This window comes from Chroicocephalus ridibundus, chromosome 1, assembly GCF_963924245.1.
Source record: "Chroicocephalus ridibundus chromosome 1, bChrRid1.1, whole genome shotgun sequence".
NCBI lineage: Eukaryota > Metazoa > Chordata > Aves > Charadriiformes > Laridae > Chroicocephalus > Chroicocephalus ridibundus.
The window spans coordinates 521132-549109 of record NC_086284.1 but is presented as its reverse complement, the minus strand read 5'-3'; the positions used below and the strand labels follow the sequence as shown (position 1 = coordinate 549109).

General features: G+C 39.8%; 1 protein-coding gene across 2 annotated transcripts; it reads left to right on the top strand.

The window, feature by feature from the left end:
- LOC134511333 (putative N-acetylated-alpha-linked acidic dipeptidase) lies at nt 1-27978 on the top strand. 2 transcript variants are annotated; one of them, XM_063325105.1, is made up of 19 exons: nt 1-136; nt 1552-1660; nt 4447-4633; nt 5422-5523; nt 8458-8583; nt 10454-10640; nt 11376-11469; nt 13616-13714; nt 14819-14904; nt 15901-16020; nt 17369-17451; nt 17744-17807; nt 18342-18409; nt 20420-20511; nt 21329-21419; nt 22215-22479; nt 23680-23761; nt 25494-25586; nt 26630-27978. In XM_063325105.1, exons 1-19 carry the CDS (start codon nt 19-21, stop codon nt 26817-26819), a joined length of 2256 nt encoding a protein of 751 aa, XP_063181175.1. In that variant the 5' UTR covers nt 1-18; the 3' UTR covers nt 26820-27978. The 2 variants fall into 2 exon arrangements, with proteins under 2 accessions (XP_063181175.1, XP_063181184.1); XM_063325114.1 differs by lacking the exons at nt 20420-20511; nt 21329-21419.

The following is a 27978-nucleotide window of genomic DNA, read 5'->3' as shown; positions in this document are numbered from 1 at the left end:
GGGAGAGGGCCGGCAGCCATGTGGACGTCGCTCGGCGCTGCCAGGGAGCCGGCCGGCCCCAGGGCAGCTAGCGGCCGCTTCTGGGCTGTCGTCCTGGGAGCAGCGGCGGGGCTATTCCTCCTCGGGTTCCTTATCGGTACAGTGCGGACTTAACCTCCCTTCGCATCGGGGGCGGGGGGGCTCTCCCGGCCACCCTCGGCCCTTCCAGCCGGGGGAGGTGGCTCGGAGCCGGGCTGAGGAAGGGCCGGGTGGGGGGAAGGAGCAGGCGGCTTCCAGCGCCCGCGGCTTTGTGCCAGGGGTGCCCGAGGTGGGTCCGTACTCGGCCCGGCCGACACTCCCTCCCTCCCCCCTTCCCTCCCTCCCTCCTTCCCTCATAATCTCTCAGGCCGGTCCGGGCCAGCCACCGACCCCTCCAGGGACTCCTGACTCCTCCGCAAGAGAAGGGGTCTTCAGTCGAGAGTGTCTTTTTCGGCTGGGTTTTCGATTTCCTTTTAAATAAAGTAGTTCTGCCCAGAAGAGGCTCTGGGTTTGTGAGGAGGGGACAGAGCCCTCTGCCGTGAGACTGCACGGGCCCAAACCAGAACGGCGGGAAGACACATACGGGGCTGGAGGAGCGCTGACAGGAGGGGTGAAAGAGGCTTTAATTTCATGTGCCACCTCGGCCCAAGCAGGCAGGGCTGCGGGTTGCTGCCACAAGAGGTTTTCCCTCCCTTTTGGTTCGCAGATGGCTCAGGGCCAGCTGAGGGGAGGAAGGAAAACAAAAGAGCCACTTGTATTTTGAAACGCCCTTTGGTATGTCCTTGGGGTTCGTGCCATCGGGAAGCCCTGACTGAATCGCTCTCTTCATGCCGAAAGAGAAGTGGCACATTTCATGTGGCACACTTCCGCTATGCCAGTGACCGGTGCCTCGCCGGTGCCAGCCTGTCACCCGCCCTCGGCTCCCCGATGGTTCGCTGATTTGCACTGCCCATGTACCCGCCGCTGCGTTTGCACTCACCATGTCCCAACTCTGACTTAAAAGCAAAAAACAGATGTCAGAAACACTTTCTTCCTAGCCAGGTGTTCCTCTCATCGCTTACTCTGGTAATGCCTGCACAGTAAGGGAGAAATTCCAGAATAAGAGCCAGACAGACCAGAGAGTGAGAAAGGAGTTACAAGACATCTGTTCCTTACAAAGGCTGGCTGTGTTGCTGTGCTTTTTTGTAAGGCTGCTGCCTTACTGCTGAGCTGACTGATAGGACTGACAGAATGATGTTCTGGTGCTAAAGAAAGAGAAGTCTCCTTAGAATGTACAGTAAAATAACTGTGATGAATATAGTATTTTATTCCCCTCAGTATCTACCTAGGTAAAGAAGTTCTCTTCACGTGAGGGCAACTGCTGCTGCCGTCGCTGTGCAGCCTGCAGTAGATTGTGGCTGCTTGTCTGTGCTGAGATAAAAACAGTGGTAAAATACACAGTGACAATCTTGTGGTGAAACCAAAGAGGGATGGTGTGTGTCATGGTAAGATTGCTCTGGTGTTCTTACTATTGTGTTTTGGTGTGTTGTACAGGCTGGTTTGCAAAACCCACAGAAAAGAAGACATCTGTGAGTCCTTATGAGGAGATGAAGGCAACGTTTACGGCCGAAATGAAAGCTGAAAACATCAAGCAGTTTCTTTAGTAAGCAATATCTAGACTAATCACTCAAAAGAAAAGAAAATCCAAGCAGGAAGCAGTGCAAGGATGCCACCAGACAGACGAGGGTGTACAGGTTCTCGGACGTAGATTTTATCTCATGTGTCCCAGTGAGCTGTGATGGACAAAACAGTGGTTTTGATTGTCTCAGTGGTTAAAGTAGTTAAAAATTGGCCAAGCTCGTGCTCAGCCCTTGGTGAGCGCTTGTACAATGTAGAAGTTCAGCTTTTCTCTTACGTGTCCTTTTTCAGTCTACAACAAAGTTTATCTTACATTGATTTTTATGGAAAAAAGTTCACCTCAGATTAGGCTGTATGGATGAATTTAAATCAGGAGAGATTAAATAGAAAACAGCAGATTACAGCAGTGTAAGAGAGAAGAAAATCATGCCGGTGTTGAAGCCTTTGGTTCTTCCTACAGCTTAGGCCTTAATACTGTATTGCTACTCTCTACTCTCCCTTCACACTTTGTCATGTTGTGACCAAATTTATGTGTTAATGCGTGGCCGTTCCAGCCTTGTACTCACTTTCATGAAGAAGGATACGTTTCCAGGCTCTTTCTGTCTGCGCAATGAATAGCTGCAGCAGACATAGTAGATACCAGCTAGTCAGCTGGCGGTACGTTACACTGCTCATAATAAAGCTCATAGTCTTAAAGCTTTAGAGTCTTTTTTGACACCGTGTTTTTTTACCACTAATTTTGTCATCTCATCTACCCTTTAGTACTTAAATTACTTGATTTTAAATGTACCCTTACTTCTTTTATAAATCCTAAAAGCAAAGCTGCTAACATGTGTTCCTGAAAATTCAAAACAATGGAAGATGATAATACAGATTTTTTTAATCTATTACAGTTTAATTACTGTCATTTCTTTCTTAGTTTCTGTAACTTAGAAGCTTGAACTACAAGGACGCTGATACACTATTATTTGTTTATTTTAGAGGTGTTGTAAAGAGATTATTTTTCTCCTAGGAGAGTGTAGTATTTGTTAAGAGCTGTATTTATTCCAGTCAGTAGTGGACCAGAAGTCATAGTTTATGGATAGAAATTTACTGTCTGTGTAAAGAAAGTGTTAGAGTATCAGTTATTTTAGGAGCAATCAACAAATTCAGGTTTGCCTTAAATTACCAGCCTGATTAAATAGCATGAACTTCTGTCTTGCTACAAAACTAAATAATTGAAAAAACATTTTTGGTTTATAAGATTGTGGCAATCCCACTCGTTTCACTTTAAGTGCACTTGCCACAAACTGTTGCAAATAAATTAGATGGAAAGTACATTCTCTTTACTACATAACGGCCGTGTCCTGGACTATATAAACATCAAAACCTGAAGATTTAGGATTTTTTAACAGTCCTAACCTGTGTTTTGGCTCCCCAAAAGTCAACTGTTCTTAAACAGCTCTGTAAAAGGACTGCTTTCTGCCCTCTTAACTCCCTGTCTTCATGCCAACAGGAAATGTCGTACTTCATTTACTGTCCTGTGTCCAGTTCTGTGGTGAAATATGGCAGATACTTAGTCCCTGCTCAGAACTACCAGTACAGGCAGTCAACAGATTAGAAGAGGAAATGAAGAAAAACACAATCTTCAGTTAAATGGGAATATAATGTAAGAGAATGTTATTCCATAAGTCAAATTTTAATGAAAATGTGAGACTTAAACATTCCAGACTCATACAGAAAACAGCCATTGGCTCTAACAATAGCACGTAAGTGTGCTCTTGGTTCAGTATGTCATCCAGAAAAGGGTACTGTCACTGTAGCAGGGACTTTTACTACAGTGTTGGTGCTGGATGTTTACGTTATCAAAGGAATATGGTTTTATCTAGCAGCATTTGTTACAAAAGCAGAAGTGTATAGTTCTTCCAAAATGCTTTATTTGATGTCTTTGTTCTCACTGGAACTAAAAAATTCAAATTTTTCCCAACCTTACACCCCTTCCTTATTGAAGATCCAATTTCCTTCATTAACACCATCTGGTGCGACACATGTTTCTGTGGCATGTTGATGGCATGGTCAAATGACAAGATGAGGGCATTGTGATGACAACTTCATTCACCTGGGAGTTTCTTCATCTCATTTTACCACTAGGCTTTCACAATGGTCAGGACAATTTTTGTTTTTGTTTTTTTTCCAGGCAATGGGCTGTTCATTATTTATGTTATCTTTCACTGTTTGTTATTCACATGGGATGACTTTTTCTCTTCAGTCACAAGTTGTTGAGTTTTTCTGTTCCTTGTTGGTAAGCCACTGTGAACTCACTCTCTCTTATTTGCCAGCAAGACACACGCAGAGTGAACTTTTAGATGAATTGGTATTTGTGCCAAAATTAATGAAAATAGTAGGACCCAAGGAGAATATCCAGTTAATTAAAAGTAGGGATCAGACTAATTATGCACATTTCTAAATTAAATACGCAAAGATAATTCTACCCAATTCTTTTATCACTTCACGAGGAGGGTCAGTCTCATTATGCATAGGAGTGATTGGCTTAAGGTCACCCGGAAGACAAAGAGCAAAGCGAGGACAAGACCCCACAGCTGCGAGGAAGATACAAACACCTGTGGTAGCTCAGGTCAGACTGAAACCTGTTAATTTATGTATAAGACATGGATAAGATATGTAAGACTCATGGATACAGAGGAGTCTAGGTCCTTATTTAGCCTGTATACGTCTGATCATCTTTAATGGGTTTATTTCCAGCTAGGCTAAGAGGAGTTCTGATTATGAGCTGCAATGCCTGATCCTGACTTGTTGCTTCTTTTTCTCTAGCAATTTTACACGACTTCCTCACCTAGCAGGAACAAAGGAGAATCTGCATCTGGCGCAGCAAGTCCAAGCTGAGTGGAAGGAGTTTGGTTTGGATTCTGTTCAGTTGGTTCATTATGATGTCTTGCTCTCTTACCCCGATGACACCAAGCCCAACTACATCTCAATAACTGATGAGCATGGAAATGAGGTACAGAAAACACCAGTTTCCGCAGCTAGGGAACAAAATCACCTTCATACACCTGCGAAGCCTGGGAAGGAAAGCTCTCTGCGCTGCTAGTGGTGTTGGGCCTGGTCCAAAGCTATGGAAACGAGGGGTTCCCGTTTGCTTTTGTATTTTGAATCTTTGTTTCTTAATGCATGCGCTAGGAATACTAATAATTACCCTGATCCTTACAGCATACTGACATCTATGGATTAAAGTAGAATTATGTGAGAGAATGACTTTATGTAATGAAATTATTTTAAAATTGTTCTGTTATTTAGAAAGAGGAAAGCAGCCGTGGTCAGCATCGTTAGTTGCATTGATTCATTATACAGTATTGGTAATTGTGCTAAATTCAGTTTCTTGAAGATTAGAGTTTAGGCCTCGAGATGGACTGTCACAAGTAACATCACTTCATTACGGAGCAGCTGTAGTGCTCATAGAAGCTCCAGGGATGAGCAGGACACAAGCGTTTTTTGCCATTATGATCTAACCTGCTCTTTTCTGCAGTCCTGAGACCACCTTAAGGGACCTTGTATTCATTTAAGCAGGATTCTGCGTGAAGAGTGGAGATGGGATTTGCAAGATCACACATTGAGCCTGCATGCTGAAAAGGATGCTCGGTGCTAGCGAAAGTTGTTGCCACTCCTCATTTGGAGTTCTAAAACTAGAGGCTTTTAAACTGCAAATGCATGTGAAATGTGCCTGAATAGGCAGTACTTCTTTTCCATGTTGCCTGGTTTACTTTTTTTTCTTTTCTTCTTTGCCACTAGATTTTCAATACATCCTTATCTGAACCTCCTCCTCCAGGATATGAGGCTGTTAGAAATGTGGTGCCACCCTACAGTGCGTTTTCAGCCCAAGGAATGCCTGAGGTAACACCGTAGAATAGTAAAAGAAATGGAAGTGGGAAGAGAAATAGAAAGAGAAGTAGGAACAGGAGTAGAAATAGAAATAGAGACAGAAATAGAAAAGATGGAATATGATAGCGTAGTGTAGCGTAGCATAGCACAGAGGGGTACAGAATAACGTGAAGTTCCTGGGTCTTAGGCTTTAGTTCAAAACCTGACATGTCACCAGTAGGAAAAATGTCGTAGCTCTGATGTTCGTGGAAGTTTTGCAATGGAGCAATGTTCAAATTGAGCACCCATACGTGTTTGATTTTTTTTCTCTAGTTTGAGACAGAACTGGATTTTATTTTTACCTTTTTTAAAAAAAATATGGTAAAATAAAATAATTTAATGTTGTAAGCTGCTATAAGCTTCTCCTGATATTTCTGTGGCTATGCACCATTGTTTCCCATCTTGATGAACAAATAAGACTGTTACATTTATGGAGCCAAGTGAACAATCTAATTTTCAAAATGCTGCTTGCCCAAGGCTCACACTGACAGGTATAACTGCACAGTGTACGGTATGCTTGAAAAGGGCTTTTGCTAGCATTTCTAGCTGGCGGTAAAAGTGTTGCTGTGATTGGAGTTTAACACTAATCTTTTCTATCTTGTACCAGCTGGCAGGCTTGCTTTTATAAAGCTGTCCTGTGTAACAGGAGCTTTCTATCCCGTGATCATTAGTGGTTTCAATTAATATTTTGTAAGATTAGAAATTTTTGTTGTTGTTCTCAGCATCTTTCCTGTCTATACGTTCTATACATAGAATAACGTAGGTTGGCAGGGCCCTCTGGAGGTCATCTGGTCCAGTCTCTGCTTTAAAGTTGGATCTGACTTTGAAACCTGCTAACAAGGCTTTTACTCACACAGCCCGGTATTAGAGTCATGTGCTTCCTGAAGTTTGTTAATAAGCTGCGCAAGTCCAGAAAACAAAAGGTATTCTGTATTCATTTGCCTCAGATACTCAAAGGAAGCTGGAGAACCGAGCAGATAGTCTGTACCCTAGGATATGACAGCTTAGAGTATTTCAAGAATTGCAGTAACGTAAGGTAAAATTCACGGATTCTGGCACTGTGTTATAACATAATAGCCCCAAAGAAAGCAGAATAACTTCACCACTTTATTTGATTTCTGGAGAGAGAGTGATGGGATATGGGAAATAATAAAAGTGAAGTCATGGAAATAATAAAAACAAATTCTGAAAGCTGCATCTTTCTTCTTTAGAAAATGATTTTATTTTAATTAGATGTAAGAATATTGTTTCTGAAAAAAAAAAAAGAAAAGACAGATTGTCTTTTCAAAATGTGATGCTTATATTCACCTTATTGCATAAAACTTTGACAAAAGCTCCAGGTTCCTAGCTAGCGCTGTTAGCAATAACATTCTCCAGTGAGCAGCTGTCTGCACGTGTGCTGCAAAGAGGGAGCATGTATATAGCTCAGCAGTGGGAATACTCAGTGCGTTCAGGGCTCTTCTGAATTCTCCCAGGCCTGTTCATGTATTTTGTGTTAAAAGGCATTCTGTAAAAAACCAGAACTAAGCTACGGAGAGAGATATTTGGAACTTGCCAAGTTCAGGTTCTCTTTCTCCTCATTAATTTTGCGAACAATTCCTGCGTAAAGCTCCGAGTTCAATGAAGGGAGAAGGATGTAAAGTACCCGCATCACAGGCTAACTGTAGTCTCGCAAGTAGGCAACTTCCTGGAAAGCGGTAGAAATGGATCAAAGTTCTTGAGAGCTATACTTCTAAGTAAGTAGAGCTTGCTTACTTACTTGCTTACTTACTTAGAGCTTGAGAGCTCTACTTCTATAGAGCTATACTTGACTTTACTGAGAAGGAAAACTACTCCATAAATTCAGAAAAACCTCCCCAAGAATAATCCTTGTGTTTTTGAATTATTCTCTGAACACAGAGGACCAGAATCTGTTATATGAGACTATATATGGTAACATTTGAATGCTCTTAATGTGAGACCGCCTGAATATCTAGTCAGCGATTTTTATCGGTATAAGAGATTTAAGTTTATACCTTTTTGAAATTAAATTGAAGATCTCTCTGGAGGTCTCTGGTGATATGGAGAAATGCACTAAGGAAAAGTGTCCTGTCACCTAATTTTAGTTGTCTGGTATCAAAGGCATTTTCCCTTAATCAGTCTTTGAGGCTTATTATAGGCATTTTCTCTAAAACAGTCTTTCAGGTGTAATCAAGGAGAGGTATATCCAGAGGGCAGTTTATTCCTTCCTAAAATAGGTGTTTGAAACAGGATTGAGGTGAGTTCTCCTGGAAAGGGTGAGTTTTCAGAGGACTTCCCAGCTCTTCATTGGCTATGGAGTGCACTACAGGACCTTCTTAGACAATGCACACAACCTTTAGGTAACTGACATTAAGGAAGATGAATCAGGCATCAAGTACTGAATAACAGGCTTGAAACACAATCGTGAAGAATACTTTTTTCATGTGCAAGTTGTATTTATTTTGACAGTCCTGTAGCTTCTGCTGTATTGAATGATAATCGAGTCCTGAGAATTTCATAGGATATTGGCATCATTTAGTTTACTGCATAAAATATTTACTGTGGCCTCTGGGTCTGAATTACCTCCATCTGTCCAAGACGGACTACAGCTTAAACAGACTACGAAGAGAAGTAATTGCTGCACTCTGAGTGCTTACTCGAAGTTTCTGTTTCAGCAGTCCTATCTTAACTCTCCGTTAAGGACAGAGTCTGGCAGCTTTGGATGGTAGGAGTCTATAAACTCGTTAGAAGTCACTTGCCTACCTAATCGTCTCATGATCAAAAAAGAATTCGTACCAGAGCCAGTCCCAGAGGTCGTTGTTCCCATCTGATTCTCTTACTAGATCACATCCTCCTTTTGACATGCTCATTGACATTCTTGTTTCAAATTCTACCTCTTCCGATCAGGGTGAGTTAGTGTATGTGAATTATGGCCGCACCGAGGACTTCTTTAAGCTAGAGCGTGAAATGGGAATTAACTGTACAGGAAAGATTGTTATTGCCAGATATGGGAAGATCTTCAGAGGAAATAAGGTAATGCCTCTCTGTGAAAACGTTACTTGTGCTGTCCTTCAGTTGATTTCACGAGACTGAAACACTTACTAAAGTGTTCTGGAAAATTTAGCCTAACGGTTTTTCATAGCGCTGTGCTCAAAGATGGTTCTTTCTTAGAAGACATAAAGTATATATTTAATACGCATATAATACATCTATAGGATAAAAGTTAATAAGTTGGAAAATGTTCCGTATTTGCATACTAGAAAGAGTTCCAAAATATTACTAACATTCTTGGGAAGCGCACTGTAGCTCTGAACTGGGCTGTTCTTCCCTATTGGTTCATCTGTGCCTTAAGATGCCTATATTATGTTTCTTCATAGTGGTTTCTGTACACCAGGCAGAGACTGTAACTATACGGAGGTTATTTTAAATTCTATATGTGTTTATTCAATGTCCCTATCATATAAATATTTTTAAGCTACAAATTTCTGCATGTTTCCATGGCCTGATAGGAAAGTACATAATCATGTGCATACTTATGCTCAAGTTATTTAAATGTGTTTGGCTCTTGTACAAAAATTAGTTTGACCCTAATTGTGGCAGGACTATAGTTTGCATTTTTCAGTTACCTAAGGGTATCAAACACTGAATCTCCTCGCTGGAATGCCAGCTCTTATTATATGCTCTTGGGTAATCTCCTGTGAGCTTTTAAGTGGGTAACTCACTGGTTTACATACGTACGTACACACACCAGTGAAAAGTGACATGTAACTCACACTCTAGCTCAGACAATATTTTCACTAAATTGTTTACCACTCTTAAAGATACTATCTGAATGGAAAAGACTTAAAAATTGAAGAAGGTATTGCTGGCTATGAATCTTCTATTAAAATTAAATACAAACACCTCAGAGTTATTAGTATCTAGAGGGGCAGTTGTCCTGTGGTTTAGAAATTACATGCCCTCATTGACACAAAGGGATGATCTGTTCATTCATTTCTAATGACTGTTTATATACTGAAGAATTCGGTAGCTTGTATAAAATCTGGAGAACTGTACTGTGATTTTCCAACTTCCGAATGGTATGCAAGAATAGGATAGAGGATTAAGGCAAGTACTGTATTTCCTGAAAAAAAGCTATAGTGTTTCTGAATTAAAATATGCAAATTTAAAACTGTTGAGGATTAGTTGTCACTCAGTCACTATACATCATTGTCTTATCTAGTGGCAAAACAGATTGGGATGTCAGAATGACATATATTTTCTTTCACTCTCTACCAGCCAGGATTATACAATAATAAAGTCGTGTGAGAACACTTTTAAAAACCAAAATAGCGTGCAGGTCCGTGCTTCTGCTGTAATAAACCTAAGCCTCGTGAAGAGGCCCCTTTGGAGTTAGGCTTGTTCACAGCCAAAGACAGTTTCAAGCTCTCCAATAATAATGTTTCTGTGTAGTCTGAAGCCTGAGGTATCTCAGGAGATCGTTTAGGTAAACAAGGTAAATACATGACTAACTGAAAGATAAGATTGCATCCATGTGATACAGCTTTTTCCATCCCTGATGGGTACCTTTCGATAGTCAGTTGATTGTATTTGTCTGGATGACAGAATATAAACTCAGGTTATGTAGTAGTAGTGTGAAGGATGCGTTCCACGTTAATGCAGTTATCTCCTAACTAAAATGCAGAGCAACAGAAAACCTTTTACTTTCTTATGGAACCTGATATCCACATATATATTTTCAGGAAATTTTTGCTATGAGACAGTAATGGGCCCTTTACTTAGCCCAGGCACTGTAAAAGGCCCTGAGGAATAATCACTGTAATTTATACGACTTTCTTTTGCCCCTTGAACTCTTGTGTGAAGCTATAAAGGACTGGATAGGGACCGGAGATGTGCTTTGCAGGTGAAGAATGCTGAACTGGCAGGTGCCAAGGGAGTTATTCTGTACTCTGACCCTGCTGACTACTGCGCCCCAGGAGTAGATCCCTATCCAAACGGCTGGAACCTTCCAGGCGGAGGAGCCCAGCGTGGGAATGTGTTAAACCTGAACGGGGCAGGGGATCCTCTGACACCAGGTTATCCTGCAAAAGGTGAGTGACACTGAAGAAGTCATACTCTGAGGGTCTGCTTTCAGGAAGGGATGGGAAGGTAATGGGGATGTTCGTTCCCTTGGAAAAAACCACATTTTTTCTTGGTCTTTCTGTTGCTCAGAAGAGGCAGATTGGGCTTCACATCAGTAGGCCACTTCTGCAAAAGGTGCATCAGAGAAAGCGAGGGTATGTTAAGGGAGTTACACAGTGCAGTGCTGGTCTGCTTAACTTCACAGACATACCCAAGTTAGCCCAGAGATCGTGACACAAGCGTTGGACAGCTGAAGCCCTAGTCTTCTCTTCCTGTTTCTCATCAGTCAGTCAGCAAGGAGCCAGCCTACACAGCCCACAGGTTGCTTTGCTTCTGTAGTTTCCTGTTCTGCAGGATTTGGGCTGCTTTCCCTCCACAAGAGCCCCCACTGGCAACGCGGAGATCTTTCATACTGGGACTCGTCACCTGGCTGCAGCTGAGGCTCCTGAGAAGATGACTGTTTCCCACTGGTTCATCACCTTCACCTAACGCTCTAAATGCATGACTGAAGACACTATTGGAGAACATTTTTAGTGTTTCTCTGAAAACATGTTGATAAAGAAGGAAATCACTGAAGAACTGTCAGCCTGACTTTGAGGAAAGTGAAATGATTATCCCTGACTCCAGCGTTAGGACTGTGCTATGAATTGTACAGATTCCTTCTGAGAGTTGTAAATATGAAAATAACTGTCTTTTGCTTTCAGAATACACCTATCGATTAGACAAAGACAGTGCTGTAGGTCTCCCAAAAATTCCAGTTCATCCCATTGGCTATCATGATGCTGAGTCATTGCTGCGGTAAGTGTACTGGAGACATGAAGAATTTTAAGCAGACTGTTTTTTGAAAGTTATGAGAGTATTTGAAAAGACAGGGAGAAGACTTGCACTGTGCTTCTGTCGTAGCTGTTGAAATAGTGTGTGTTTCCCATTAGGTCCTCCATAGAAGGCAAACATGTTGTCTATTACTACATATCGGATATCGTTTGCAATGATGTCATATCAGGATCATTTGCAATATATCATGATCAGTCAGGTATACTGAAGTTATAAAGTGCCTCTCAGTTTGAATAAAGGCATAAGTTTTGAGGATGGCATGATACCCATCCTGTGAAAAAGACCGCAAATTAAGTCATTCATTTGTCCAGGGAAATGCTTGCCGTGTGTGTTTGATAGGACAGTATCTACACTGTCCTCCGTTAGATGAAGGCGTGTGCTTTCTCTCATCAGGTGTATTGTGCTGCAGAAATATGAAGCGATGCTAGCAAACTAATATAAGGACACTGAGGAAACTCTGGAGTGTTATGGGGGATTTAGTAGACATGTAGCTGAGTGTGCTTACAAAACATGCAAGTGACATGACGACAGGCTACCAGCTTGCCAGCGGGCAGCATTAGAATTCGTAATTATCTCAACAAACCAAAGAAGTTCTCTGAAAAAACTAAGATGTGATTGAGTTGTCAAGTGTATCGTTCCCCTAAAAATGTAGCAATAATCATCTTTGTCAACTGCAGAGGTACAGAGCAGGAAACGCCTGGGCTGGCAACAGCACCGCGCGTAAGTGTTTAGGGCAATAAGTGAATTTAATCTTGCGTGTGTATTTGTGTAGGAATTTTACATCTAAATCACATGAGCAATCATTCTGCTCTGTTTGATGCCTCTGTTTGAATACGGAGTAAAAAAAAAAAATTAATTCTATCTTGTCTCTCAGTGCAGGTTTCCTCTGAAGTATTAAAGCTAGATATTTTTATATGAGGCAGAATTTTACTATATTTGTGTCTTTGCATACCTGATGTTCATTAGCACTGTTCTAGTGTTTTTCCTATTTCCTCCCAAGCTTTTACGGACTAATATATGTCCAAACTGTCTTTTCTTTAAAGCTTTATGGTCATCTCTGTTATGAGGATAACTGTTCATAATGATAAAGGTATAAGTTAAAAAACTCTTTTTTCCACTGCCAACTGGTAGTGGTAGAGCAGAATAATATATATAAATATGAGGTAGCTAGATATTTCTCTTCAATAACTTGTAAATAATTCTAGAAATTGGTTTTCATAATTAGAAATGAAATCTAAATCCTCTAAAAATACTGTGTCTTTTTTTTAACTTTTGTCTTGAGAAATCATAACTTCTGGTTATTCCTGCTATCACATTTTTATGTAAGAAAATAAACCAAGGACTTAAAGACATGCTGAAGTGTTCTGTGGAGTAAAGCTTGACTAAAATATGCATTTGCAGTAAAGGACATGCTTTTATTTACAATAAATATATTTTGCCCAATAAGAACCAGAACATCCAACATACTTTTTAATATTTTTGTTTCTCACAAGTTCGTGTCAAAAATATAAATCCTTTAGAATAGGTGAATAAGTATGGGTGATTGCGATCCACTGAATTATTGCATTTCCAGTTTTGTTAACTGAGAAAAAAACATCTCACCTTTGACAATGGAACAAGAAGAGGTGGCTTGGACTGGTCACATTTCTGCAGTTTTAGACACCTTTGAAACACATCAACTCTGTCTGTGCTGACAGATCGAACAGTATCCAGGCACAGAAACTGTCTATGTTGTTAAACGGTTAGAATGGCCCAAGTTACTCTCTGCTTATTCGAAAGCAAATCCAGTTCAACGTAGCAGGAGATTCCAGGGAGCGTTTGCAAGAGGCAGATTGTATGCAAAACCTTTGGAGGCTAACAGGATAGCTGTAGGCCATTCCAGGCTGATCTCAATGCCCAGGACTATTCCTCTATGTTAATTTATTAGTATTAATGTAGCTAAAAAGACAGATTATTCTCCTGTGGAAACTTGTAGTATAAATTGTATGAGACAAAGACGATGACTGGTGTGCATGGGACCTGACAAAGTGTGATTCCTGGTTCCTCATTCGTGTTTGGTGCTATTGTAAGATGTCTGTAGCTAATAATGATAATTTTTTTTTCATAATAGTAATATGGGAGGACACGCACCGCCGCATAGTAGCTGGAAAGGAAATTTGAATGTATCTTACAGCGTGGGTCCTGGCTTCACAACAGATTATTCCACAAGGTCAGTTTTGTTTCATAAGGAAAGCATGCTTGGGATCAGAGAAGAACAGGTAGAGCAATAGAATTTGACGAAAGGTAGAGTAGTTGGGGTTATTTGCGTCATTCCTTTGATTATGACCATTTCCTTGGCTGAACTGCACTCACGGCAAAGCTTCAGTAGAAGTACATCTCGATTGGAGGGATATGACTGAACTGCTTTAGTTTCCAGATAGTCTTTAACCAGTGACATTTGAAAAGCATCTAACCTTTGACAAACTATTTGATGAAACTGATTATTTTTTTGAGAACTGAATTTGTTGTCTTCTTAAAATTCATGTAGGTCCAGCTTCCGGTCTTACCTATTGCCTTATATAAAACAGTATTAACCTACGAGTCAAGTTTTCCAGAAAAAAAGCTTTAACTACAATGTCATTTTTATTGCTTCCGATTTTTTTAACCTGATTTAGTAATTACAGTCTAGGACTAAAGTCCAGGTGTTTCAATATTGGCTGAGCTATTGTACTGACTTCATATGAACCGTTTGACCTCCCTGTGGCTTAGTCATACCACATGAAAAATTCTTTCTGAAAAATATACAGACAGCCCTTGAGGATGAGTTGTTGCACCTCCAGCCGTGTTGTAGATAAACAAACAAATTCTCTTGTTGCAACTCAGGTTGTCTGATTTTCTGCTGCCTGAGCTGCCACATCAATATTGCCTGTGCTGGGGTCAGTTCTAATTTGCACCAACCTCTAGATGATGAGAACTATTTATCTTTCTAACATTAGATGGTTTTCATTTTTCTTTCACTTCTCCAAATTTAAAAACTATCTGCTAGCAAAAAATCTTTGAATTTGGAGTTCTGAGCCTGTTACCCTTGTAAATCCTATTGACATCAATAACAATACATAGCTTTCAAGGGCTAAAGCTGTTCTCAATTGCACAAGTATAAATCCAGAAAAAAACTACACTGAAATCTTTTCAGATTTACTTTGGTTTAACGGAGGATAAATTTGGCCAAAATGCTTTCCTTACAATTTATATTGTACACTTTTGAAAGGCGTCAAGATGTTTTCTTATCTAATCTGGTGGATTTTCTCTTTGGGTTTTCTTCCCAATGCACTAGAAAGGTGAAAATGCACATTCATAGCAACAACGAAGTAAGGAGGATTTACAATGTGATCGGTACCATCAGAGGCACAGTGGAACCAGGTAAAGTCATTTGTCTTCAGTGTGATGCGAGCGTCCAGTGACCTCTACACGCACTTCATAGTTACAAGGGGGAAATGGAGAACATAGTTTTCTCTGAAATATTGCACTACATGATCATTGGAGTTGAAATATTTATTGCACCAGCTTTCGTGTGGTTCAGGGTATGTCAGCAGTTTCACTGTAAATGCTGATTTTCAATGGGGAGTCATAACCAAGATGGAAATATTTGTCTTCAGGCAAGTGACTTCGCAATTGAAAGAATATTCTTAAGTGGATATTCTTCCCTGCTAACACAGGGGAATGGATTTTGCATTCCGTCTGAAGACATCACATCCACCACTACTGACTTTTTGTCTGTCTTACACTCTCTTGTAACCAGGGTGATTTTACAGTCTGAAAGCCCAGACATACAGACATCCTTAGGATGATGATAACATCATTTAACTTGTAACTGCAGCACTTCCCTGTTGCCTGACACACAACTTTAACCATGTTATGGTAGCACAGAGATCTAGTCTGACTTTCACCTTATTAATCACATCTCTATCGTGATTGGACAACTCTTTTTATGATTGACAATGTATATATTCAGAGAAATACTGCATTCAGCACACCTTAATGTTGCGAGTTGGCATGCTGTATAATATAATTAGTGGATCAACTTCACTATGAAGCACACTATTGTAAAATATGGAAAGATGCTTCTATCTTTAGAGGACAGGTGCAGTATTTCTAATAACAGAAGTAACATGGAATTTAAGAGGTTTTAGGTTTTATGAGATCAAGTTATTGTGTTTGACAAATTCTTTAGCACTGGCTGAAAATGCAGAAGAACGTCTTTGGAGATTTAAGATGTCTTTTGCCTATCATGTTATTATAAACTGTTAAGCTTTGTTGCCTGATACCTACATGGAAAATTAGAAATTACTTACAATTAGCATTTCTATGGCAGGAAAAAAGTTTTTCTAGGTAAACCTCCATCATTAATTTCTCTAGACAGATATGTCATCCTGGGAGGCCACCGCGACTCGTGGGTATTTGGTGGCATTGATCCTCAGAGTGGGGCAGCTGTGGTTCACGAGATTGTGAGGAGCTTTGGAAAACTGAAAAGGAAAGGTAATGTAATGAAAGAATAAAGCACACCAAAATCAATGCTCTCAGCAGTGCCTATTGATTTCTCTGGGATTTAAGCACATGCTTAAAATTAAACAGCTGTATCTCTGATCTCTTGAATAAGCACGCTGCTCTGCAGTTGTTAATTAGCTCCAGTTACAACTTCCGTATCTGTGAGGTACTTCTACTCAAGAGAAGGTACACGTAAAGGAAGACAAAACACAAAATTGGGGCTACTGAAATAAATATGACATTTAAGTACAATTGATGGCTGTGTATTTGAGGCTGGTCAGACTGGATGTTTCAGTGTCCCTGTAAAAGCAATACAGCGGTGGACTGATCAAAGTTTCATCGAGGCAACATCGAGAACCCTCTCAGCACTTGACTGTGGTTTGGAGACAGACCCAAGAATATATAAAGCGTGTCTGTGGAATGCAGAGAATGAGCTGTGCAAACATAGGAGGAGGTAACGGTTAAAAATACCTCACGCCTAGTTACATTAGAATAAGAACAAATGCCAGCTGTACCAAGTTTCTGCTGCTGTCAGTGCAAATGCCATTTCCCTATCTCACATCCCACGCAAAGAAGCTCTGACAGCTCACGTACTATGCTAAAGGAGCTTTCTTTGCCTAACCATTGCACTTAAAACCTATTGACATTTAGTTTTCTTTCCATTCCCTCCCACTTATTGGGTATTAGGGGAAACTGCCCTTGGAATGCAAGGGAGCAAAAGACGAAGATTCCAGTAGCCTCAAAGAAAACTTTGGGCGGTTACAGAGGCAGGGCAATAGAATGTGTTTCATTTGGCCTGAGTTTAAATGGGATGCAGATTTCACTTCAAGTGAAAGATCTTTGTTTTGAAGGTGATCTGTCAAAGTTACAGGGAATTCCTTAAGTTTTGAAATCCAGCATTTGTGAGACAGGTCGAAGAAGTTCAGTAATAGATATGAAAAGATGTCAGACACTTTTCTGTCAAAGTAGACACTGGTATGCAGCGTCCACTAAATTGGACAGAGCAAAACCAGTAGAAAAGCTTTTCTTCAACAATTATTTTTGCTTGTTCAGAGTTTTAAATTTTAGAAAATTTTCTTGCCGTTAAAGCTGAGAAGTGAAAAAGAATACATTATTTGGCACAATATTGAAGCAGAAGTGAGATTGCTACAAAATTAGCAAACCATTATTAGATTAGATAGTGAAAAAGTTGGTGTTAAAGTTCCTTAAACACACCTCTTTCCCCACAGATGGGGATAAAAGATGAACTCCCCCCAAATGACATTTGTTGTCATGTTAGTCACCATGTAACAAGCAGTCTTTATTTCTGGAATACAGTTTTCATGGTCTTTTGTTGCAGGATGGAGGCCAAGGAGAACAGTGATATTTGCAAGCTGGGATGCAGAGGAATTTGGCTTGTTAGGATCGACAGAGTGGGCTGAGGTAAACCAATAGTGTTCAAAGAGAAACTTTCACTGTGGCAGATCCTTGAGAAGTCTGTACCAGAAAGCAGCACTTCGTCCCTCCCTCCCTCTCTCTTCCTTACACACACACGCACTCACACACACTCACGCACACACACTCATAAGTTTCCTTTTGAACTACCAAGAATATATGTTTCCCTGCAGTACGTGATGTCTTTCCCTGAAACGGCTCTTACTTCTGTGGATGGGAAAATAGTTCTTAGGAAAAAAAAGTGTTCCACAGCATTTTCTTCCTCTTTTTCTTCTCATAGGAAAATGCCAAAGTATTGCAAGCACGAGGAGTGGCGTATATCAATGCAGATTCCTCCATCGAAGGTACATAGCTTTGACTGGTTTTTGACCGGAGTAGTGATGGTATATATAGGTGACTTGGAGGCACTTTGGCTTGGAGATCCATAAAAGCTTCCATGTGATAGTGTTGTTGCATTAGTCTGGGAGTAGATGTGGGGGGAAACTGATCCAGAATCATAAAGTATCCTTCAGATATTCCTGGTGCTTCAGGGGAGAAGTCCATTACAGTAGCTACACTATTTGGGAAGTCATGGGGAGGGACAAGAACTGTTGAATCCCTGTCAGCATTTCTGTGGAACTCTTTAGAGTCAGGTTCTCCTCTTAGAACATGCGTAATAAACATAGGGACATAAGAAAAGCTCTTAAGGTTGCCCCAAAAGCTGGGCTGTAATTCATCTTCACCAATCCAAATGCACTGCCAAGATCCCAGAACTCTTCTACGGGGAGAATCAGCTTGTTCCTTGTAGAGAGTGTAGTTCTCTAGTCACTTTCTTATTAACAAATAATGGCATCAGTAGAACTTGCTTCTTCAAATAAATGATTTTTCCTTTTTTTCAGGAAACTACACCCTACGAGTGGATTGCACACCACTGATGTACAGACTGGTGTACAGTCTTACTAAAGAGGTAATACCGCTTGAAATTTCTAGCCAGCATGTTCAGTGCTCACTTACTGGATGGGGCTCTGTGTATAAAATACAGTGTCAGATGTTTCTTTCTTTTCTGACTGCAGTACCCCTTGTAAGTCAATAGTTAAGTGACTGGAGCTTTTTCCCAGGGGCAGCAAAGGGATTTCAAGTTTACACCTTTAAATTATTAGTTATTCAGGATTAGGGGATTTTTCCACTCCTCCTATCAAAGTATTCTTTCTAAGAACAAAAGAATAAAAAAATGCCATGAGCCAGATGACAGAAACAAGCACAAACCTGGCTGCCCAGTCCAACTACTACGGTGCCCATGGCAGTGAGAGATTCTGACTCCCTTTAGGCAGGGGAAGAAATAAGGCTTGCCACAGTGTTGTTTTTAGCATAATGTGACAGGTTTGATCAATGTGCTTCACTGGCTCTGAACACAATGCTCTCACACATATTTTTGTGGCACACAAAATTAAAAGGTAGGGACCTTTCTCAGGAAATAACCTCACCGTCTTAGATGTAAGATGTTCCTTGCTTCGAGAGTGAGTCTTAGAGGCTGGCACTAAAAGGCTTTTTAGTTCTGGTTGGTTTTTTTTTCTGTTCATCTGCATTAAAGCATGAACATTTAATTAGTTTTCTGTGTTGGTGTTTTATATACATATATATAATGTACATTCAGCTACTGTATATATTCTGTGAATCTACTAGATCTGTCTTCATCTGCTTGTATATGTTCAGTCATCTGTCTTTTCCAAGGTTGTTAATTTGTTGTCTCTTGGAAGCTGCCATTGTACTGGTACAGGATGGTAGGTGGTAAATGGTAATGGTAAATGGTAAAGGATATGTAGTAATTCAGTGTAATAATTTGCTGGCAATTGAAAAGCAACAAATAAAATTTAACTCTGTTGAAATTAGGTGCTCAGATAAAGATATTTCTGCCCTGAACTGCAGAAGAGCAGATCACCTGCAGTTCCCGTGGTAACCTGTGCTAAGTGCAGGTATTCAGAACAGTCAGAAAGTCAGGTCAGCAAAGTCTTAGTTTGGGCACCAAATGTTGGCCTAAATACCAGTATACATGGTTTCATAACCCATCCTGGAGCTGGGAAGCAGCGACAAAGGCTGAAGAATGCGCGTAATTGCAGCTTGTTGGTGGCTGATGTCTGAAGAGAATGCTGATCGGGAAGGAGGTCCTGTGTGATCCCATCCAAGGTTAATCTGTGGCAAAAAGTGTTAACGCTGTTCTATGAACAGTTAGCTTCATGACCAAAACACCAAATATGTTAGTTTGATTTTTTATTTCTATTGCGGATTCTTAGATAGTAGATTTAGATATTAATAATAGAATAGATATTAATAATCTTTAATAGATTAAAGATAATAAAACCTCAGCAGCTGACCAATAAAAAGGAAAGATGAAAAAATAAAATACCCACGTTGTTTAACCTGCTCAGTAATCTGGAAGGTAGTTAGGGTGATAGGAATGAACTTTAGGATGGTTATGGTATGGATAGCTCTGTAGCAGCTATGATGACATTAACACCAAGCACTATACGCTTTACCCTTCTAAGGTTACTGCTGCACCCATGAAAATAATTTTTGTGAATTAAAATGGTAGAAACAATTTTGAATCAAACCAAGACAAAATTGTTTGATATTTCCTGGCAAAGTGAAACAAAAAGTTTTGGTTTTGAGAGGTTTTTTTTAATGTTGGATATTTAAATTAAATGGCTGAAAATCTCATGAAGAAATATCAGAATGTAGATATTGACTTGAAATGTTTTGATTTCCCTGTGTTTTCTTCCATTGAAAATTACCTATTTTTAGCCAATAAACTATTCCTCTGAAAAATGCTATGCATTTGAAATGTTACAGTGGAAATGCAGAAAGGTTAAGGGACTTAAGACTGTGACTTATTAATTGCCCTAAGCCGTATACTTTACCTGATTATTGGTAACATTTGAAATTGTACCCTTTGTCTTTTTTTACAATAAACTTTTTCTAGATACCAAGTCCTGATGAGGGGTTTGAGGGAAAAACTCTTTATGAGAGCTGGTATAAAAAAAATCCATCAAGAGAATACAAAGACGTCCCCAGGTCAGTGACAAAAGAAAATAAACGATATGCCAAAAGTTACTGTAACTTGCAGAGTGTGGTTTTTAAAGAAATACCACTTGAAAAACTGAGCTCCTAAAAGAAATGGTGTGATCCTCAGCTGGTAAAAATTTCAGGGTTTTATTGATTGCAGCTGATACGCTATTGTACTACAGTTTTGTGAACCTGCCTTTGTAGCACGAACAGGAAGCTTTATGTATGAAAAGTAAAGTGCTTATGTAGTTTACAGAGATTTAGACAAATAAGGGTTGTATGCACAACCCAGCGGCAGGCACACAAGGTGCTAATCACAGCAGCTTTCCCTTGCACTCGCCTCCAGCCTCCTGGAACACCTCTGAGTTTGGGTGGCTGGGGAGCACATCAGACAGGTTTTACAACACTGTCCTTCAAAATTACCAGAGTTTCTCTATGGAAGCTCAAAGACTGATTCTATTCCGTGGAGCCATGCCAGTACAGTTGTGTTTTCTCTGAGTTGAGAGCTTCGGATAGTGGAAGTTCAATAAGAGGAAGGTCATTGGGTCTTCTCAATGATTAAAGACAGTGAGTTAAATTCTTTTTTTGAGAGTTTGATTTCTCTGCCCCTGAGAATGATGACTCTGCTCCTCCGAGAATGCAGTTGGTGAGGTGCATGTAATGTAGGGGTCACAGGCAATTCGTGGTATATTGATAAAACGAGAGTGCTAGGGAAAGACTAGTGACTGCGACTGCAGAATAAATAATTACCACAGTACTAGGAAGTGAACTAAAATTATACTTTAAGTATTGTCGCTCAAGGAATTTTCCTCTTTCTTGTTAAAAGAATAAATAAACTGGGTTCTGGCAATGACTTTGAAGTCTTTTTTCAACGTCTTGGCATTGCTTCAGGCAGAGCACGCTACAGTAAAAATTGGGTAAGTCTGTGTCTTAAGTAATTTTGTCTCCCCCCTGTAACTGCCTGAATAACGTCACCTGTAATTGAGCCATTTAGACTGCCAGCTTTTTGGAGTAGTTCAGTTTAGTGTGTCAGAGTAGAGTCCCAGTTCATTAGTAGAACTCTGTGCTACTACAACACAAATATTTAATAAATAGGAATGGTCAACTTGGTGTCAGTCAGACAAAAGGAACTTTGCTCGGGGTACATGGATGTGCTCAAAATTACCTGTGGTTCTTGAAGGCTTATGAATGGCTTATGATGACTTTTGAATGATTTGTAATAACTTATGGAGCTTTGAATTCAAAATGGTTTGTGTTTTATGGAAAGTATGGGTTTGACTCTGGAGCATACTGTGAGGTGAGGCTAATTGAGAAATGTTTGAGGAGCAATCTACTCAATGTGGCCTTTTCCTCTGAAGAGGCATATTCAAAGGCACAAAGAGAAACGACTGTTGAGATCCAAGCAAAGAGAGGCAGGGCAGTCTCACCTCTGTTTAGCCGGTTAAAGGTTATGTGTCTGTTCTTAGCTATCTTCTTAGGCTCTGCACATGGTCAGTGGAGAGGGGCATCTCCAAATGACTGTTCATCTTCCACAGGTTGATATCTAAGAGAGCCACCACTGCGCAGTTCTTCTCATTTGACTGTCTGTAGTGGCTGCATAGGATTAGTGCGACCTGAAACTTAACTCTACAGTGCCTTGAATCCCACAGCAAAGGTTTTCAAGCAAAGCGGAAGTTACAACTGAGTAATGGTTTTGTTTGGGTTTGTTTCAGAATGTAGAAAAATATAGCAGCTATCCAGTTTACCACAGTGTCTATGAAACCTATGAAATTGTGGAGAGGTTTTATGATCCCAGTTTCAAGAATCATCTGACAGTAGCTCAGGTACGGGGAGGGCTGGTGTTTGAATTGGCCAACTCCGTTGTGCTTCCGTTTGACTGTAGAGATTATGCATCAGCTGTGAGCACCTATGCTCACATCATCTATAATTTGTCAAGGAACCATGAAGAGGAACTGGCAACATACAATGTATCCTTTGGTACGTACAGTCTTTCATCACACTCTTCCTCTGTTAATGCTACCAATGTTCTATCTCAATGTATGTCTTAGTCGTGACCTGGTATTTACCTTGTGCTGCATGAACAGAAAATAAAACAAGAGCCACACCCTCTAATAATTTGAAATTTGAATATTTTGTCACTAGCGTGCCTGTCTAGAGACTATGCCACTGCCAACGCTTAGAGTCGAATGTTCTTGATCTGTGCACGGTTCACCAGTGTTGCCAACAAAATATCTTTGTCTTGGTCCCTGAAAAAAAAGCGTTGGGTAGTTCTCTGTGCAACACTGATCATAGGATAATAACATGTTAGAAGGAACCTCAGAAGGTCTCTAGGTGAACCTGCCCAAGGCAGGTCGGCTGTGAGGTCAGACCAGGTTGCTCAGAGCTTTATGCCATCTGGTCTTGAAAACCTCCAAGGACAGAGACTACAGAACCTCTCTGGACCACAGTCCTTGACTGTTCTCAGGATTAAAACTATTCTCGTTATCTCCAGTCAAAAGTTCTCTTGTTTCAGTTTATGGGCATGTGATGGGAAGCGCAAGCATCATGAGAAGTTTGCCTCGGGGCTTGGTCGCGCAGGAATGGTTCATCCCTATGCAACAATAGGGATCTTGTGCTGGCATGTGAAATATTATTTCATGTTATAGGGATTCACAATATGCCTCCTGCCTGAGAAGCCTTTATTTTATTGGCAACATTACATACTATTCAGTTTAGGACTTGGCTGCTTATGACCAATATCGGATACGTGTGCGTGCATGCACACACACATAGACACGTACACTCAGACTTTCTCAAAAATGTTTGTGTGGAGGGACATACCAATAAAACATAGGTTTGGGGATTTATAAAATCTCAGACCTACCCAAACAGTCTGATTCTGGCAATACATGCTCTAGTTTTTGGTATTTATGTACATTCTTTAGGTAGCAAGCAATAAGCAGTATTCACAACAATACTGATTTCTATTGTCTCCAAGGCACATTTTCACAGAATTACATAGTTTTTAATGTAGGAATAGGGGGTCATCTGATTTTTATTCAGTGAGAATTGGCAGATCATGATCACAGGGAAAGATAAAGCTTTAATTTGAAGAATTTGCTTTTTGAAATTTGAAGAATTTTGAAATTTGATTTCTTCAGAATTTGAAGTTAAATGCTTCCTTCTTGCTCCCTCCAGATGCTCTGTTTTCAGCTGTGAAGAATTTTACAGAAGTTGCGGCTAGGTTTCATGAGAGACTGCAACAAATAGATATCAATAAGTAAGTTTAACTCTTTTTCTTCTTCCAGTAAAATACTCCATGTAGTCCTCTGGGCTCAGAGGGCATGGTCTTCCCTTGCATTTAGTCCCCCCAATAACCTTGGCGACAAATGACGTCAGTCATTTGTTTCATAGGTCCTTACGGGTTCCTGTCTCTAAGGATCTGGTTACTCTAGGAAACAAAGTCTAGAAATGTTGAATTACTGGACATCAGAGACACTGCAGAGCCTGGGAATCTAGCCATATTAGCTTTGAAAAGTGTCCAAGGTAATTAATGTCAATTCTTGTCAGGTTTTAATTGAGGAGCAGTGCCAGGATGGTACATGGATGTGCCTAGAATGCTGGTTAGCATGAGCAGAGCCAGCTCAGGTGTGTAACTCCCTCCAAGTAGAAACACATCCTAGGATTTTGTCACTGGATTACCATTAAAGAACAAATGTTGACTTGTGCTCTTCCTTTGCCAGCACTCTAGTTTTCAAGATAATGGTAATACTTAATGAAAAAAAACAATACACCAATGAAGTACCGTGATTGTAGTTGTGGCAAGCTTTTTGATGAGCTTTCCCAAAATTTCTATGCACCACCTATGCCAAAGGGTCTAATTGGCACTTGACTTAATTGTTAATTTATTCTTTGTAGGCCATGCCCAGAATGAGAAATCACATTTCCTTTTATTCATTAACATTAACATTAACATTAACATATTCCTTTATCCATTAACATACACATCCATATGTGTATGTTACATTTCTTGGGAAGAATATAATTTAGCCATACGCTTACCCTTATGGAAGACTAAGTGAGAATAAAAGCCATCTTTTTAATGGCAGCAACTTTCAAGATAAATGAGTTAACAAAAATTTCTTCTGTAAAATATGACATTTATGACATATGACATGTATGTGGCATTTTCAAAATGGTTTAATTGATGGATGGCCTAAATCTAAGCTTTAATCCAACGAACCAGTTTCAATTTTCATTTACACCAATGTAAACTTGAAAAAGTTTCCTTGATGGTAGTTACTCCAGGCTTACAGCGATATAAATGTCACCATTTTCCTTAGTGAGTGCCTTTGAAGTGCTACAATAAGTTCCTTCGGATGTAAACTACCAAACCCACATATATTCAGTATAATCTTCTTCACAGTTCTTGTATTTGTTAAGCATCAGTAGTATGCTCAGAGCTATTCAAAGCACACAGACGGTCTCTGCTCTAGGGAATTTACAATCTGACGTTGGAAAAACACGGTTCTTGGATGATTCAAAAGATGATTCTAACATCACAAGGTTCCTGTTTCTCAGATGTTGTGGTTTTACATAAAAATAAATTATTTTATTGAAGTAATTTGCAGCTGGTTGGCCTTGTGGAAAATAGGTTCTTTAGAAAACTGTGGTACAAAAGAAGAGAATGGTCTGCCTAAGCATCCTAATGAAAACGAGCTAAAGGAATAAGGTGCAACATGAGAGAAAATGCCTGAAAGTCTCTGTCTTCTTTGACACTATTCCTTGGCCTTTAAAAACAGCTTTAAGAGACTTTCAGACTGTCTCACAGTACAGAACAGCATAATTCTGTTTTGCAGGTTATCTGACTTGGGCTGTCTCGTGGCCTACACTTTAAGTTCAACATCCTGGATCTACTGTCCTTCACAAATCCCGAGCTGTGTACATGGAGGCACGGGGTGAGAGTGGGCCAAACACTTTGTAGCTAACATATTCCTCCGTTTTCTTTTTAGCCTACTTGCTGTCAGATCGCTAAATGATCAGCTCATGTTTCTAGAAAGGGCTTTTATTGATCCCCTTGGATTACCTGGCAGGCCATTCTATAGGTAAGAAGGGCTTATTTTTCACTTTCCGCCTTGAGTACCATATAAGAATTCCTTTAAGATTTACAGGTCTCTAAATGGAATTGTAATGATTTTATTCAACGTGGTAAAAGTAGATTAAACAGGACAAATAAAATTGAAAAGGGAAGACAACATTAGGGAAAACTTCAGTGAGGTACACTATGCAGAATGAGGAAAAGTCTTGTTGGAAGCCTATTCAGATCAGTAAACCTATTACCACTGATTTCTGTGGGCTTCTAAACAGATCTAAAAGTTTCACCCCGGACTCAGTTCAAGTCATTTCAGTGGTAAAGGATCGTTACTACGATTTGAAAGTGAAATAGGGTATAATTGAAGTATCTACAATTTGATTGATTGTAGCAGAACAGTCATGCTAGCAAATACAGTGTAGAGGGCAGTACTTCAACAGCAGTGAAGTGAATTCAGTAGTTCTCTCATCCAGTTCAAGAAGTAAATGTTGTTTGAGAGGCAGAATAGTCAAGCCAAGTCTAGCTTTTTGGCCCTCCTACCACTCTGCATAATTCAGAACAGGAATCTTTCCACTGAAAAGTTCCACTAAAAAATAACTGTAGAAAGAGAACTCTACGATGTAAAGTCCTTGTTCCCCTCGTAGCTTCTGATTAAAAATCTGTTGAGAACAGTCTTCTGTTAAAGCATCAGCTTTCCTACCTCAAAGCGTGCCTGTATCTGTTGGAGATTGTGTATATCTGTGAGAAAAGAAGCTGGCTGGTTTTTTATCTCTCTATTTCATCTAAAATGAGGGAAAGGAGAATACATTAGTCAACTTCTATCTCAACTCTTCTTATCTATAAAGTTCTGGAATTCACATGGAATAATTTAGCTTATGTTATTTTCTTGCTTCATAGATTGTAGGTACTATTGCTACAATAATCTTATTTATTTAGATCTTCAGTGTCAAGAATTTAACTGATGATACAGAAACAGATTAGTTTTATTCAGAAAATAATATGTTTTATTTTCCTAATGTAGAATATTGTTATTTTTTTCCCCCAACTTCCCCACAGACATGTCATCTTTGCTCCAAGCAGCCATAACAAGTATGCAGGAGAATCATTCCCAGGGATCTATGATGCCATGTTTGACATTAAAAACAAAGCTGACCAACATGAAGCCTGGGAAGAAGTTAAGAGGCAGATTTCCATTGCAGCCTTCACTGTACAGGCAGCAGCAGGGACACTGAAAGAAGTAGCATAAATATCAACAACGTAATCATCAACGAAGACTACGTATGACAGTTCGCAGAAGCCTTGAAAATGGAGCATTTAAAAACACTATGCAGATTATTACAAAGAACACATAATCCAAAAAATCTTTTTCTTTGCAAATAATAAGCCCAAGCGGAATGCATTTGGCAATGTTAACGAGGTAATGTACTCCATTCAGAGAGATCAGGCTTTGGATAACCTCTGAAGTGAGAGTGCAAAAGTTTCATGTTTTCTCTCAGCTTCATATTTTACGAATTGCTAACTACTGGATTTATTTTCAGAATTTTTCTAGCTCAATTATTATAGCACTACTCATAGTGCGTTAGGAAACCAGAAGTCATTTCATGTTTCTATCGGTTTCTAATTTTGTTGTTGACTTTTTATTATTTGCCTTGGAGTTGTGTAATTATAGATAGCCCTTTCAGCTCTCCTTTTACACAAAGAATCACGTATGAAGATGGGAAAACCGTCACATACTGTGTGAGAGATGTGTAATGATCATAACAAGTTTTGGGCAGCCAGCCCAGAATACTCATCCATGACGTTCTTCTCTTCACATGCTGAGTCTTGCAGCTGTTTGCAAATAAAACTAAGCAAGAAGCCTTCTAGTCACTGGGGGAAAAACAAGGTGATACCTCTTGTCAGACGTATAATCATCTCACAAATCATGTCTTTCGAGAAGAAGACCTACTTTTATTCTTTTACCCAAAATCTACCCCTGCTATACCTCGTCTGTATCAAGGTATTTTTAATACGAAGACAATGAGAAGCAAAGAAAATTTGTCATGTCCTTAGTTTGAAAGGATAAGAAATTATTAGCATCTTAGTAGGGTCTATATTTCTGATTTGGGTGTGCAGCTTACTCTTATGACAGTCTGCTCAAAAGACTACAATGGGACGACCGAGATCAGACAGAGAAGAATCAAAAAATCAGATCTCTTCATCTGCCACTCTGCCACTACAGGATTACTAACCTCTTGCACAGCAAATATTTTGGGTAGTTTGAATCTGTCATTTCAGCTGAGGCCTCCGCCATGCCTTAGAAGAGGGTCCCACGATCTAATGGATTTCAATGTCATGGTAGATATTTTCTTTTCTATAAAACCTCATTTATTCATAAATATTTGTACTCTTTACATTAAAACGCT